The following is a 16546-nucleotide window of genomic DNA, read 5'->3' as shown; positions in this document are numbered from 1 at the left end:
TGCTTTGAGCAGGGGGTTGGACTAGATGATCTCCTGAGGTCCCTTCCGATTCTGTGATTACCTGATCATCCATGAGATTTATACTAAAGGGTCTTTCACCATGATATCTAGGTGCCAAAAACCACTGAAAGACTCCCACAGAGGAGTGTGCATGAGACACACTGGGCAAGATATATATATATATATATATATATATATATAAAAAGGGGTGTCTTAAAAAGTTAAACTCCTAGATTCATAGTTCCGCTCCTAAATAAGACCCTCATTTTCAAAATGACTGAGCACCGAACAGCTTCCACTGAAGCCAAGCATGAGCAACTGGATGCTCAGCATTTTTGAAAACTGCACCACTTATTTATTTAGTGCCTCACTATAAATGTGGGAGCCTAATTTTAGGCACCCATTTTTTAAGTCTTCTTGGCCCTTGTTCTTTACCATCCCTTTGGTTCAGCGGCTTTTACTGGGGATTTGTATATACATGTATATTCATTCACCCCCTCTGGGAAAAGGGATTGGCCAAATTTTTGAGGACAGTAAAATGACAGGTTCCAATACATGCACATCACCTGTAAAATTTAATTTAGTTTACATTTATTTTTTTGACAGCCTTGTCGTTGAGTTCTAATAGTGCAGGACAGCATCCTAAAAAAAACTCCAGGAGCCTCTATTACTGTTTTGGGCACTTTTTTTTTTTTTTTAAAGAAAAAAAAAAGAAAAGAAACCACAAAACCCAACTGCTCAAGAGATAGATAAAAACAACAACAAAAGACCATGTCTGTCAAGTTCCAACCTGAAGCTAATTTTTATGACCGAGTTATAAACTCCCTGAAAATATTGGTTTGCAATGGAAAGCGTGACAGGCCCATAACTACAACAGCATGAATGGGGCTCTAATAAACAAACTAAATGGAATTTTAAATGAACTGCCATAAAAAGGTTATTTACCTCCAAGGAACTTGGTCCTGGAGTTGTACCCTGGATTACTGTTCTCCATAAGGCAGCAGCCAGATATAATCACCTTCCTGAGAGCCCAGGAGGTTTTTTATAGCACTCTTACAGGAAGGATTATAAAATGCAGTAAAGGGTGGGTCGTGCTACGTTATGCTGGAAGGGAACCTGCATGAAAAGCTGGATCCTGCATTGGCAATGGTGGGAGCAGAATTAGGCTCTGGCTTCGCACAGGGCCAGATTTCCAATTAGACACAGTAGGCGTGTGCCTTGGGGTGCCAGTGTTCTAGGGGCACCTAAAAGTTAAAAAGTTAATACATACAGCTCCCCTGCGGATGGCTGGGCTCCTGGCATGGGTTGGTGGCCACCCAGCATGTGGGGCTGGGGTGGGGTGAGCATCCGAGTCAGCCCGCCTGGGGGCGCTGTGAGCCATGGCCAGGTGGGCGGCTGCTCAAGGTGCTGGGAGTGTCCCAGACTCTTCCCAATCTCTGCCGCCCTGCTGCCTCCACCCCGTGCCGGGGAGGAAGAGGTAGGACATGGCCGGCACCCCATTCACTTGCATGGACAGAGCCAGAGCACGGCTGCTGCGCCAGGCTGCGGGAAGGATGGAAGACACCTGGGGACTGTTCACCCTGGGGAGAAGTACAGTCCCCCCCCAGCTTTGCCAGGGGTGGGTGGGCTGCACCCCAGTTCGGGCTAAGAGCGCTGTATGTAGCAGAGGGTCTCATGCCTTCCTGGAGAGCCTGTGTTTATATTTCTTTTTGTTTCATGTTTTACAGAAAACACAGAGGTCAGCTGTAGGCAGGGGGGTGTTGAAGATGCTGTGCCTGGGGCACATAAGGTGTAAATCCGGCCCTGACTCTGCACACTGTCTAAGAGTCACTCCATCTCCAGCCTTCATGCCAAGGCACTAATTCTCATCTGTCTAGGATCTTATACAGCACCTATCAGAGTGACAGCCGAGTGCCTCTTGTTCTAAATATCCATGCTCTATTCGTTCTCTCAAAAATTGAGGCTTGTTCCTTGCTGTCCTTTCCTCTCCCATCTAACCTCCTTCCAAAACACAGCTTCAAGACTATCTTTAAAATCACATCTCCTCGGCTTCTCCACCTTAAATTCAGAGTTCTCACTTTTCCCAGCACTATATAATTCCATCCGTTCCCAATACAGGATTGCCAATTTCAAGAGATCAAAAATCATCAGATGGACACCCCCCCAAAATCAGGAGACTGACACAAAAAAATCATGACATTAAAAAAAAATTATATTGTGTTTTTTAGGTCAGTCTCCTGATTTCTGATGCCCCCCTGCCCATCCCCAGGATGTGTGCATGTGACAATCAGTGTTGCCTATTGTCCAACATGTACTGGATAAGGCGATTTTGGCCTCTGCTACAGGAGCTTTCACCCCCACATCTACCCATCTCCTGCCCAACAACTAATCCTGTCTCCCAGCCCGCCATCAGTTCTGTCCCCACACAACCCTTCCTCAATTCAGTCCCTCCATCATCACCACCCCAACAACTCCCTGCTGCCCTCAGTTCACCCTCCCAGCACTCACCCCATCTGCTCAGAACCCACCAGCAATAGAGCCCCCCACCCTATCAGCCCCCACCTCCTCACTTCAGCCCCCTGGCCATAGTTCAGCCCTTCCAGACTCACCTCTGCTTCTCTTAGGGTTCTTCACCCTCCCCAGGGTGCAGTGGGGTCCCCTCTCCCACTCCCCAGGCTGGCAGGAAGCAGCCACCCAGAGCTGATAGCCAGAGCCTGCAAGGAGGGGCTCCCACTATGAGCCCCCGGCCGTGGGGACAGAGGAGGCTGACAGCATTTTCTGATTATAAAACATTTAGCTAAAAAATTCCCAACAAGTGCTATTCATACAATCAGCCCAAGCTCACGCAATGGGACTTCTCTTAAGACAGTGCTGCGGAATCATAGTGTTGAAACATTTGCTCTGTAATAGTATGAATCTCAATCTCCCTCCCACCAACTAAAAAACAACATTTTGGCTACAACTTTAAAAAAAAAAAGTCAACATTTTTATTACTATAAGTCCCCATTTTCAACAAACTTAACTATCAGGCCCAAAGTTAATTTGCAGTATCTCTAACTTTATACTACTACTAATAAATAAATAGGCCAAATAAAAACTGCAAACCACCAAATGCTGATCAGTAATTGTCCATTATTTCTCTTACAGTAGCACCTGGAGGCTACAGTCAGGGATTGGGGACCCATTATGTTAGCTGCTGTACAAACATGTAGCAATGATTATTATCCTATTTATTTGTGGCTGCACCCACTATGTATGAAGCACATACAATAAGGGATGATCCCTGCCCCACGGAGATCACAGCATAAGGGCAGATGCATGCACAGGTAATACAGAGGTCAGGGAAGAAGAACACAAAAGGGATTTTCTATGCAAGTCAAGGAGATTCACTATAAGTAGCACAATAGAAGTAAGTATTTAAGAAGGACTTAAAAATGGAGAGTGCTGGGGCCTTGTATGTGTGCTGAGGAAGGTCAACCACACATCTAGGCCACCTGGAAATAAAAGAAGGCTGTGAATGTTTCAGAGATCTACAATCTAGAGCACTGATCCTGCAGTGAGCTATGTACTTGTACATGGGTCCAACCACATGGAGCTCATAAAAGGATTGGGGCCAAGGTACAAATACCATTTCAAGCTATGTTTAAAATAAGGGTGAAATAGTTTTTCATATCAGGAACATCTGTTGAATAACAGCTGTTTTTTCTTTTAGTCTTAGTACTCATAATACTGTATGGTCATAGCTTCTATCCATTAACCTACACAGATTTAAATGACTTCATAATATGAGAGACTTAGGTTAAGGAAGAATTTCACTGCATTCAGGTTTGTAGGTTACTCAGATTTCAACCCTGGACTCTTATTTCACAGCACGCCCATTTCCCCAGTTACTGGATTAATCAATATTTATTTCCTCTCAATTAACATGAGCTCTTTTCAATATTTACTGCTTAGTCAATACTAAGTAGCTAAAAATAGGGAAGAAAATCTTTTGATTTAAAAAAAAAAAAAGTCATTGTGCTCTTACTAGACCCTGGCAAGCAGCATGAAATCACTTACTCCAAAAAGGGAGGTGTCTGATTCATAAGGGAAAAAAAGCTACATAAAAGGGATCAATCATTTGAGAGCCATGTGATCTCAAGAACTGGGGGGGGGGGGGGGAGAGAGTGTATATCTGGTATGTGTTCCAAGATCCAGGGGAAAAAATATTTATTTTACTTTAAAAAAAATAAGTTTATCCATATTGTGCCTTCTGACTATTTTCCTCCAAGGGCGTTTCAGACAATAGAGTGAACTGATCTCTTTAGTTCTTTGCCTACTTAGGCTAAAATTAGGTCCATTTCTGGAACAGTACGATAGCCCTAGAGCACACAACAGGTTCCCAATAGCAATTATGGCTAGCAGTATATTACAAACCAACAGACTTTGATGTAGTCTACAGGCTTTTTATGAGAGAGAGAGAGAGGAAAAAAAAGCTCCTGCTCCCACTGCAGTCTGGAAAGCAATGGCACACAGCTAGCTTTGCTCATCTTAAAGCTTCCATTCTTCCAAGAGATAAGAAGATAAATGCTGTTTCTCTCTTACAGACGGCAGTGGATTGTTTCTACAGGAGGTGATTATTTCATCACTTAACCAATGCATATACAAAAGCAGATACCCATTTCTTCTGATAATAGGGACTTTCGGTTTCCATTAACCACCACCCAGTGATAGAAAGAAAAAAAAAGGAGGGGACTGGAGGTAGGGGAGTTTGTGTGGTATACTAAGCCTATGGAAATCACATACTACACAACATACAGTAATTCAAACCTGTTACCTTATTGTATCACAAGGAATTTCTCAATATTGGGCCACAGTAGTAAGCTACCAGAAACACTCCCCGCCAAATCAGCCTCTTTGGACCTCTAGGAAATGCTCCACCGACCAACAGACCCACTGCTAACCGGGACCTACAAATATCCCGATGCTAGAGGAACAGAAGCGAGCTCTGTCCTTTCTAACCTGCCCTGGAGTCCTGGCTATTACGGTTAGGGGAGAGCTTCGCATGCCGGACGAGCCATGTGATCTCTTTGGGAGAGACCCAGCCCCGGGCGGGGAGCAGGGGGCCCAAACAGCCCCTTGCATTCCCCGAGCCTCGCGTGTCCGCCCGCCCCGCAGCCGGAGCTCGCTCCGGGGCGGGCTGGCCGCAGGAGGCGCCAGGCAAAGGGCTAACTTTATTCCCTCCCGCGCGGCTGGCTCTGCGGACCGGGCTCCCCTTCCCCGGCTCGCTCTGCAGGCGAAGATACGAGGAGGCAGCAGCCACCCCCCCCCCGGGGCCCCACCCTGGGGACTCACCCAGCCCGCTGATCTCCTGGCGGATGTTAATGCGGTTCCTTTCCTCCACTATCGCCCGCAGCATCTGCTGGAGCGATCGGTCCAGCTCTCCGTTCTCCTCCTCTTGTCTCTGCCCAGCCCGGCCGAAACTCTTGAGAGATGCCATGCTAGGGCCACCGCAAATGATTTCATCTCAGTCTGCCTCCGAGCTCAGACTGCAGGACTGCCCCCTCCCCGCCCCACCGCACACAACACACGAGCGCCTAGGCAGATGGTGGGGGCGGCAAGGGACTTGCGGGGAGAAGGGGGCCGGATGCTTTTTGGTTTAGGAGACGAGAACGTTTTAAGAAAATAATAATAAACCCGATCCTGCCGTTGGCGGTGCTGCTGGTGGGGGAGGGCTATTCCCTTTGCAATGCCAAAGCTCCCTGGAAAGTTTCCGAGTCCTTCTCATCCACCCGCTGGAAATACCGGGGTTAACCCCGCTTCTTTCTGCAACCCGGCTGCAGATCGATTGCAATTTGCTCCAATTTACCTAGGAGGCACTTCCGCCTCCCATAGCCGAAGAGCTGGGGCTGCTTGCCTATGACACTTCCTGAAAGAAGGAGCCAGCAGAGGCGATTTAAAGAGGCATCAGGCAATTCCCCACCAATGACCGCAAGGAGCCGGTGTGTGACAAGGAGAAAGGGGGCGGGGAGGGCTGCAGGGTGGAGTTTGTTTGAAGTCATCATGACAAGCTGAAATCCCTCCCCTCACTCTCTGTCTCGCTGCTTGTGCAATTAACCGTATGCGTTCATGTAGCTTTAGAAGTAAAGGCGCTGGCCGAGGTAGTAGAGGCACCCCTTTGACTGCCTCTTGGCCATTAATCCATTCCCTTCCGGACTTGTTCTAACATTTCCAAAGCCAGGGCAGCTTCAAACAGTTATTTTAAAGCAAACAGCCATGGTTTTCTCTGCTTCTCTGTCCTGTCTGTTCAATTAGGCTCTGTCTACAGTTGGAAAAATCCATGACAAGGGCTGTCAACAAGGGGCCAGCTAAACCTGGTGTTTACCTGCAAGCTTAGCCAAGGCCAAGCTGTGTTCAGCTGCACTGATTCACTCATAGGTTTTGAAAGGGCGCTAAACTTAAGCTCCATCTAAAGTTGAATTTTCCATCATGTTTTAAGAGGTTAACTAACAAGATGGCACATTCCAGTTATTGTTATTTTGTAGTAGACTACAGAAGCCCTAACTATGGACCATGACCCTCATTGTACTAGACATGGTACAAACATGAAACAAACAAAAAAATCCCTGCCCCAAAGAATTTACAATCTAAGTATAAGACAAGATGACAGAAGCCTACAGGCACACCGATAGGGGAGTGCAAGGAAACAATAACACAACAATACAGACCAAACATGCAGTAAGTAACTGTGTCCTATCTACTCTAGAATTTACTGTCTTTGTCAGTTAACATGTTAATTAGCATGTTAAAACACAACTAAACATTCTAGTGTAGATATACATGTGGATTATACCTAACTAAAGTTGTGGATATTTCAGTCCCACTTCAGGTGCATCTGTTATTGACACCCATTGTCAGTCAGTACTTTTGCTAGTTCTGACAGAGATTACTGGCCAGTTGGCAGCAGTCACTATTCTGTAAATTAATTTCCAGGCATTAGTGTGAACTAGTGAGTTTCTACTGTGCATACTTACTAGGGACTAGGAGATACAACATTCACAGTTCAGAAAGGTAAGTTAGGCCTCAATTCTGCAAAGATTTATGCATGTTTAACTTTCAACCTGTTACACAGCCAGTCCCCTTTCTTCTGGGGACACCAGCGGGAAGGGACAGGACCCACTTAGGAATCCAAGGAATAATTTCTCCTGGGGGCAAAGCTGGCCCACTTGAAGCTAGAAACTAGCTGGCAGCAGCTGCCCCTGGTGCACCAGGCAGGAAAGCACCTCAGCTAGGGCATTCCAGAACCAGACCTTGACACTAGTGTGGCAGTAGCCCAGCAGGGGCTTTCACTGCTGCTGGACCAGATCACTGGAACCTGGACATTATCCTCTTTGTCCAGACAGCAGAAGGACCAGGAGGGCCCAGTGCCTCTCCACCTGCCCCCAGCCCCAGGAAGGGCAGAAATCCTCCTCTTATGAGTTGGCTGTGGGGTTACATTGCCAGGTGCATGATGGGGACAGCCTTCACAGTCCTGGAGACCTCTGACCTCTGTTTGCAAGATGAGATCCAGAGTTAACTGTGCAGAGTGGGATCACAGTGTTGGGGACACTGGGGCATGGCCACTAGGTAACTCGAGGGGATGGAAGACCACGAGTGTCGATGAAGCCCCCTCTCACTAGGCCCAGGTGTCCTTGGCCCCCCCTCCTGCCTGGAGGCACTCGCAGCAGCTCTGCGTACTAGGCCCAAGTGTCCTTGGCCCCCCCGCCTGGAGCACACACAGCAGTTATGCTGAGAATCTGCAACAGTATGTTGCAGAGTCAGACTGCCTGAAACTAAGCAAGGCCAAACAGGGGAGATATGGAAGAACAATGCTGAATAAAGCAGCTTTATGTATAGTTTAACAAATGATACAGAGAATCAGGGAACTAGCTGGGAACTGGATTGGCTGGCTATATGGATACTTGGGGCAGCTTGCTATTGGACAAGTATGCTGGGAAAAAGGATGTATAAAAGCCTGTGTAACTTCCTGCTCTGTTGTGCAGGATTTGAGATTTTATTCTCCCTGTACCTTTTTGCAGCTGCAAATAAACTTTTCTGCTTCTCCACCCCGTTGTGATTATTGGGTGTAGCACACCGGGTAACGAACCACTCAAGCTGTTGTTCAGCCTCTCGGCACTGGGTGCCGGCAACAACAGCCCCAGTGCATTAGGCACCATGCAGACAATCAACAAAGACTGTCCCTGACCCACAGAGCTCACAGTATAGCTAGCTGACTAACACTCTTGAAGGCCAAATAGCCTTTTGTGATAATTTTCTAAACAAAATTGTTGTGTCTGGTATCGAAGAATTAACTTGTGAAAACATTTGATCATATTGCTCAGTTCAACTCCACATTTTCTCACTCAGTGAGGTTCTCCCTAGTGCAGAAGGTCATCACGAGGCCTATGCACCTCTCATGTCCCACTTCAGACCTACTTTAATTTAAATGAGTCTTAAAGGGTTCTTAAGGACTTGTGAGAGGGCTTAATTTGGACTTAAGGGGTGCATAGACTTTGGGCTGGCCATCTGCACAGAGATGAATTGGTCGTTGCATAGGGAGGTGACATCCATGGTGGCAAGGATAGTATACTGAGGGAGGTTGTTAATGTTGCGGAGGAAGTTGGTTGTGTCCTGGGGGAAGGTGGCCCTTTGCGTGGTAAGTGGTTTGAGGATGATTTCTATGAATCCTAATATTTCTTCAGTAACAGTGCCGTGGTCAGATATGAGGAGTTTGCCTGGGTTCCCTTGTTTGTGTATTTTGGGAAGCAGGTAGAAGGTCCCTGGGCAGGGGTGGGGGGAAGAGTGTGGGGGTTGTAGGAGATGAGGTTGTAGAGTTTCTCTCGGAGTTGTTTGTGGAAGGATTTGATGATATCCTTATATTCCTGGGTAAACTGTGGCATAGGGTTTTCTTTGAGTTCTTTATAATATGTGGTGTCAGAGAGTTGCCGGTTGGCCTCATTAATGGAGTTATCACGGTTGAGGACTATGATGGAGCCCCCCACTTTTTCTGCTGCTTTCCATTCCACACATGGTTGTGTGTCAGTGGGGAAGTGATCTTTGTGGTGTGTTTAAATACCAAACTTACATCTGCAGTCTTTTCTCAAGCAACGTTCCCATTTACCTTGTGTAGTTTTTTACTGTAAATTTTGACTGATAGATAAGAAAATATCTGGAGTACTTCAAGATGAAAGGCAGTGTGAAATTATAGAATGGAATATTTAAAAGTGCTCAGCACTAGTTTACTTCTACACTCATTGACTTCAGAATTAGGCCAGCAAAAAGTGCAAAATACCACCTGCAAAGATTTCAACTTCTGATTTCACAATAATCAAATTTTTCCACTAAACCTAAGAACTGAAAGGAATATTTTCATTTGTATCACCGCTACATTAGGGAGAATAAGCAATTTTTAAGGTATACAAAACCCTCCTGCTTCACTGAATCTGATGGGCAGTTTGTTGAATAAGTTTCTAATAAGGGCCTTCTTGCACTTATATCTGACATAGCTGGCCCTGGCCTCTGAGACAGGACATTTAATCTGGGAGCATTATGTAGTAAAATCTCATTCTGTGGACAGGTTAATGTAAGAAAGGTGAGGGAGGTATCTTTCGACTTTTAAAAATCTACAGAATCATAATTTCAATGGTGACACAGAGGGTGACATGGCAGGGGGACTCATTGCCTGCCGGCTCCCAGGTCCCTGTCCTCCAGTTGGTGGAAATTTTGAAAATACAGTGTCATACTGACATAATGAATACTGACAAGTAGTTGAATCTTTGGAGACCACGCCCATGGAGGATCTGGTTAAACACATGCTCAGTGGCACCTTATATGCTACAAGAAGTGCACCTATAAACTGAATTTGGCAAGGTTGGAGAGAAAGTACATCAAGCATCAGGAAAAAGTCGAAGATGCTGGCACAGGTGCCAGTATGGGTGAGTCTTTGCTGCTCTTTATTCATTTTGTCAGGACTGCTAATTGGAATTTGCACCACGTAGCACTGGAAGACTTCATGAAATACTTTCTTGTTTTAGATTTAACTAACTATTCTGTGATAATTGCCTTGTACCTCACTGAAAAAAGAGGTGTAGACCAGTCTGACCGTGACATATAGGAGGAATTTCAAAAGGAAATTGGGTTGTTAGAAAGTCACTAGTTCCCTTCCACAGCAGCAGGGAAAGGATCTGGCAGGGGGAGGCAGCGGGAAAAGGCTTGCAGTTTCCCACTGCCAGAGCCTTTCACTGTCAAGCATAGCTACACACTACAGTGTGGACATAGCCTGCTTAGCAACACATAGGCCATCACCAGTGGTGTACAGGGTATGAGGTAAGTGTAACCTAAGACTATCTAGGCAAGCAAACGTCATATCCATAATCCCCCACTGGCATTGCTCCAGCAGCGGTAGCAAAGGAAGCTATAGCATAGACGGGAGGCAGGTGGTTTTAACCCTAAAGTGTAATGTAGACAGGGCTTAAATGTTTTTAACCACCAGATCATTAGAGTAAAATTTTCAGAAGTGCCCATGAGTACGGCTACACAGCATTTTGGACCGAGCAGGAGCAAGCCTCCCAGCCTGGGTTGACAGATTTAGGCTAATGGGGCTTGCCCTAGCCCTCTAAAAATAGCTTTATAGACACTGCTTAGAAGTTGCAGTTTGGGCTGGAGATTTCACTCTGAAGCCTTGGTGTCCACTCCATCCAAAATACTTGGGACTTCTTGTAACTTTCCACTGGAAGGGAAGGAGCAGGGGAGGTCAAGTTTGGGAAACAAAGGATTCCTGCCTTATGTAAATCCTATTTAAAGGTGCGGAGGAAAGCAAAGTTGGACTCCTCTCCGTGGCCTGTCTGCCCAAGAAGAAAGACTGCGAAAGCCACCTGAAGGGAAGGGTGGGGGTGGGGGAGTCCAGACTGAGACAGGGGTCCAATCTGAAAGGAAATATAACTGGAACTCTGAACCACAGAAACGTTGCAAGCTGCCTAAAATAATATTTAGGTTAAGAAATTACATTTTGTACCTGTTTCTTAAGTATATTGAGCTTAGCTTGCATACTTTGTTTTATTTGCTCAGTAATCTGCTTTGTTCTGTCTGTTATCTCTTATATTCACTTTGCAGCCTGATCTTAGATTATGTATATAAAAATACACAGTTATCATTTTGAGGGTTGACAGGTTCTTGCCCCAAGATCAGGCCCAGTATTATTTAAATTATTATATAGTTGGGAGCCCTGATGTGCACAGTAGCATCACTCACAGTACAGGAATTCTTATATATTTACAAATATAGTTTATTAATACATTTAGCACAATCGCAAACACCCGCAACTTAGTAAGGCAGACAGAGATACTACAGAATGTACATCTACAAATCCATATACTCCTACCAACGCTTGCAGAACAACCTGAAATGTCAGCCATCATCTTCCTCATCACCATCCCCTTCCCCATCATCACCAGTGGCCATCATTCTGGCACCTCCCAAGGACTACATCTCTCTCTCCTACCGCCCCTATGCTGGGATGCCACAGTTATGTTCGATGCATATTCAGTAGGGGATTTTCCCTTTCTCCTTATTTGTATTTCCTTACCTCACTAATGTTGGAGTGTCTTTTTCCTATAGGTTAGTATATCAATGATCTCAACTTATATACGTCAATTATTTACCAGGGCCCTTTTGTGATTAGATACACATTTGTTATTTCTGTCCTAACTGGTTATTTCAATTCTTTCCAAGTTGTGGTGTGCCTGTTAAGTTTAAAAGGGTATGAACTTAGGAAAGCTCCTATGCCAACCTGCTTTAACACATCCTCTGTTTTAAAGGTCGCCGTCAGACATGGACCTTATGCTTTAGCTCCATCTAGCTAGGTGAAAGGTCCCAGACATATGTATGCTAATTTTGCCTTAGCTCACAATACAGGATGTGGCTGGCAGGTCCCTTGTGTTACAGCCAAAATATACCCTAATATAAACCTATTACAATAAAACAAATAATCAAACCTATAAGAAAAGAGATAGATAGATAGATAGATAGATAGATAGATAGATAGATATGTCAGTTCATTGCCAGGACACTTCTGTGGTTGAATTATTTACCTGTGGTCAAAACTTCCCTTTAAACTCTATTTTCAGCTCCCCAAATACTTGGGGTTTTTCCGTTGGGCCGTTTATCTGATCAAAGATCATAGGTCTCAAACCTTATGCTAACTTGCTGAAGCTGATGTCTTACAGGATAGGAGGCCTGTAGGTTTTTTGCATTACTGCTGAATATAATGCAAAGCAGTAAATATAATGAAGGCAAGCTAGCCCACTGGGCTACAGAAGCAGTGAATATAATAAAGCAAACTAGCCCACTGGGCTACAACTTAAAATTCACCTTTTGTAGTTAATAAAATTTGTTTTGTTTATTATTAAACCCAGTTTCTGTAATTTCTAACTGGGGGGGGGCGGCAAGAAGTTGTGCACATCTCTCTTCAAATTGAGGAAGAGGGCGAATTTTATGAACTTGTGCTGTATAAATATTTCTATACAGTGCAAGACAGTAGTATTTTGGGTTTGTCTGCCAAAAGAGATGGGCACGTGAGTGCTGGAGGAGCCCTCTCAAACGAGCTGACTTCAGTCTGTGTCTGCAGTGGGGTGTGGACCTACCTCCGGGTGTGTGCTGCAAGTAGCCGGAGAGCCTAATTCAGCAAAGCAGAGAGAGGGAACCCAGGCTGATTGAGCAGGGGAGGCTCAGTTATACCCTAGCACATCAGGTGGCATCCCAGAAGGGGCGGGGGGGTCCAACCCATCACAGTGACAAGCTAGTTTTGCCTTGGAAAATCTCCCAACATTACAGTATCAGAGCAACTTGACAGTGGGAGCACTCGTGTAAATAGGGCACTGGAATTTTAATTTTTACCAGCATATCATCGCTACCTGCTCAGATAATATAGAGTTGAGAGAAGGGGAGGCAAGTATCTAAAGAGATAGATTAGATGAGGCAAAATAAAAGAGCTGCACCAATTTGTGTTATGTTGAGGAATTTTCCCGAGAATGGGTGTGTGAACCCATGAAGGTTAGCTAACAAGGAGCCCTGTCTTCACCACTGCTACAACCAATGGTGAGCTGCACCAGTGATGAATTGTGGCTAAGATGTTTGCCCATTTACAAGGGCTAAAAATACGAGTCTTGTACATTGGAACTGTACAGTACTGGACCAATGAAATAATACTAAACTTCAAAACTGCTTTGCTGTGGGACATAGCTACCAACATACTCCTCAATACTCCTTTTCCAACACAGCCTGTCCAGCAATTTCCATTGCACATATATTCACAAGATTATTATTATTTGTTCTACAATCTCACCTAGAGGCCTCAAACCTCCCTTGTGCTAGGGAACACAAAGGAAGACAAACTCCGTACCCCCAAGTTGCTTCAGGCATATAGAAGAGAAAACATTCCAAAAGCTTTAAGTACATTTTTTCCCTTTATAATCCTTGTGGTAGATCTCAGCTCAGGTATTCTGCCCTTCCAACATAAATGGCATTCCCACTGATGAGGATAATTAGAGCTAGTCCAAAAAAATTGGAATTTGGGAAACAATAATTAAGAAAATTTTGGTGAAATTTTCACAAATTTTTCCCCTCCATTTTTGACCAGCTACAGAGACATATTTTAAATTTCAAATTTCAGGGGAAAATTGCAACATTTTTGTCTCCACCCTCCCCTCCAACCAGCTCTAATAATACTTTGAGCTCACATAGTGCTTTTCATTTGAATTGTTTCTATATTTATAGGCTTTTCTATGATAATAATCACCATAGATTTTCAGCACCTTGTATACATTAATTAATTTATCTTCAAAAGACCCCTGACACTGGGGATAATAAATCTGCCCTGTTTATAAATTGAGGAAACCGAGGAACAGAAGAATGAAATGATTTGCCCAAAGTCACACAGCAGGGCTGGGAACAGTCACAAAGTCACACAGCAAGGCTGGGAACAGAATCCAGGGATGAAATCCTGATCCTGTTGAAGTCCATCGTAGTTTTACCGCTTCCTTCAATGGTGCCAAGATTTCACCTCAGTCCACATGCAGTGTCTTAACCACAAAACACTCCTCCTTCCATAAGCAGAAGAGAATCTCTTTATCTAGCTTAGAACTTTATGGCCCCCATCTCTACAGTATTTGAACACCTTGAAGAAGAAGAACTTCAAAGTATTTTACAAATTTGGTGAAATACCATTATCTGATGTCAATGAGTATTCTGCTCATAAAAGGAGAGCAGAATATCAGAGTAGAAATCACCCACATGACTTAGAGCAGGGGTTCTCAAACTTCATTGCACCGTGACCCCCTTCGGACAACAAAAATTACTTTACAACCCTGGGGGGGGGGGGTGTGGAGGGGGAGGGAGGGCTGAAGCCTGAGCCCAAGCCCACCATCTGGGCAGGGGCGGCAAAGCCAAAGCCCGAGGGCTTCAGCCCCAGGCAGGGGGCCTGTAACCTGAGCCCTGCTGCCCAGGGCTGAAGCTGAAGCCAAAGCCTGTTCCCCGCAACTCAGGGCTGAAGCCCTCAGGCTTGGGTCTTAGGCTTCGGCCCCAGACCCCAGCAAGTCTAAGCCAGCCCTGGGGACCCCTTTAAAACAGGGTTGTGACCCACTTTGGAGTCCCGACCTACAGTTTGAGAACTGCTGACTTAGAGACAAGAATTTTGCCCTGAGGATAGGTTGGAAGGAATAACTAACTAGATTTTATCACATGTAATTGAATCATTCCGGATGTTTACTTGAGTAAATATGAGTCTGTGAAAGGAGACCATATTCTATTAAATGGTTTCTCTTCCCAAAGCTGCTGCTGCTAAAATCACTTATTAATGCAGCCCAATCTATAAAAGGAGATCTGCATCTGAGGAATATTAATTCCTTTGTTCTCAGATCCCATAACTCAGATTGTCTCTCTTATTTTTCTCGGTGTTAATAAAATTATAGATGACTTTATTTTCATTGAAATTATGAAACTATAAATTCTTTGTCCTACATGGTATATATGGGAATATATACATGTGCAAAAAATCAAAAAGTACTTTCAAATAGTTAAGATTAAGCACATGACTCAGTGTTGTCCAGATTACACCCAAAACCAATATTATATTTTCATAACAAAAAAATTTCAACCTTGTTTTAAAAAAGCCACATTAGAATGTCTGGAAATGAAGAGTTGAAGGATCCAGGCAGTTTCCCTCTGACATATAATCCTTCATCACTCAGCATCTCCCTCCTGATTTATCACCTTTTATCATCTTTCTCCCCCTAAAATTTGCAAAGATATACACAAAAGTCAAAACAACACATTACAAAGAGCTTATAAAATCCTATTTCCTATTCAAGAGATCCATTTCCAATACGATCATTCTAATTTATTATTTTGATCTTTGTGTATATTTTTGCAAGCTTTAACACAGATCTCTTTCCTAAAGAATGGTTTATGTCCCTTATACTTTTATTAAATCCTGTCTTATCTGTACATGATTTTACCTTTCATATAAACGTGTCCTCAGTGATATCTGCAATAGAATGTTCCGTGGGTTAATTGCCCTTGCCGTGGACTGAAAACCAATCTCCATACCAACAAAAGTAGACCTTTACAAACCTTCAGCACCATTGAGTTGGTGTAGCACTATGGTGGATCAATTTATTTCTCTGACAGATCTCACAAAGTCACAACAGATACTCCTCACAAAGACCCATCTCAGCTGGAATCCTGCAATGCTCAATACTCTCACCCTTCCTCTAAAATATATACAAGCCCACCAAGAGTCTGTAAGACACCACAAAAAGAAAAGAAAAGGAGTACTAGTGGCACCTCATTGGATGCATTCGATGAAGTGAGCTGTAGCTCACGAAAGCTTATGCTCAAATAAATTGGTTAGTCTCTAAGGTCCCACAAGTACTCCTTTTCTTTTTGCGAATACAGACTAACACGGCTGCTACTCTGAAACCTAAGACACCACAGACATTGATGTCACTAGTATGCAGACAACACTCAATTATTACAGCCTTTACCATCCCCAAGATGTCCCAAAGCCTGAAAGAAATAAATAGGCAGACTTGGAGCACAGTTGGTACAAATTCAGCCAGTTAAGAAAGACAGAAATGATAAGGTAAGGAGAGGTAAACACTTAAGGAAATTTGTAACACACAGACACCATCAACCACTGGTGGCATGCAGCTCTGATTATCAAGATAATGCATAGCCTTGGGGTTATGCCTGATTCATCACTACTATGGACATATGGACTGCAACATTGGCAAGGGCTGACTTCCTGACTCTTAGGCAAGCCAGGAGACTACATCATTTCCTCTCAGATGAGTACCTAGCCACTGTGAGCCATACTTTCACCAACTCAAATTTAGGCTTGCAACTCATTGTACTTCAAGCTATAACTCATGGCAAACCACAGCAGCCCCCTCATAAGCAGTAAAGGTCTTCTTGAGCACATGACATCATTGCTTCACAAACTTCACTGTTTCCCCATTCACTTCCAATTAAC

The 16546-nt window shown here is 44.3% G+C and overlaps 2 protein-coding genes across 4 annotated transcripts in view; one reads left to right on the top strand and one right to left on the bottom strand.

Moving 5' to 3' along the window:
- Positions 1 to 5975, bottom strand: part of KIAA0930 (KIAA0930 ortholog) — a 135771-nt gene extending 129796 nt beyond the window's left edge. The window contains exon 1 of one of the 3 annotated variants that reach the window (XM_048824933.2): positions 5335 to 5975. In XM_048824933.2, coding sequence (XP_048680890.1) covers positions 5335 to 5479 — 145 coding nt within the window. In that variant the 5' untranslated portion in view covers positions 5480 to 5975. The remainder of the gene's footprint in view (positions 1 to 5334) is intronic. The other 2 variants (XM_048824928.2, XM_048824949.2) reach the window with 2 other exon arrangements.
- Positions 5976 to 9879: 3904 nt separating this feature from the next.
- UPK3A (uroplakin 3A) overlaps positions 9880 to 16546 on the top strand; it is a 58883-nt gene continuing 52216 nt past the window's right edge. Inside the window, exon 1 of the mRNA XM_075121272.1 lies at positions 9880 to 9953. Coding sequence (XP_074977373.1) covers positions 9950 to 9953 — 4 coding nt within the window. The 5' untranslated portion in view covers positions 9880 to 9949. The remainder of the gene's footprint in view (positions 9954 to 16546) is intronic.

This window comes from Caretta caretta, chromosome 1 (genome assembly GCF_965140235.1).
Source record: "Caretta caretta isolate rCarCar2 chromosome 1, rCarCar1.hap1, whole genome shotgun sequence".
Taxonomy (NCBI): domain Eukaryota; kingdom Metazoa; phylum Chordata; order Testudines; family Cheloniidae; genus Caretta; species Caretta caretta.
Note: the sequence above shows the minus strand (reverse complement) of the source record. Positions and strands in the feature narration are given on the sequence as shown.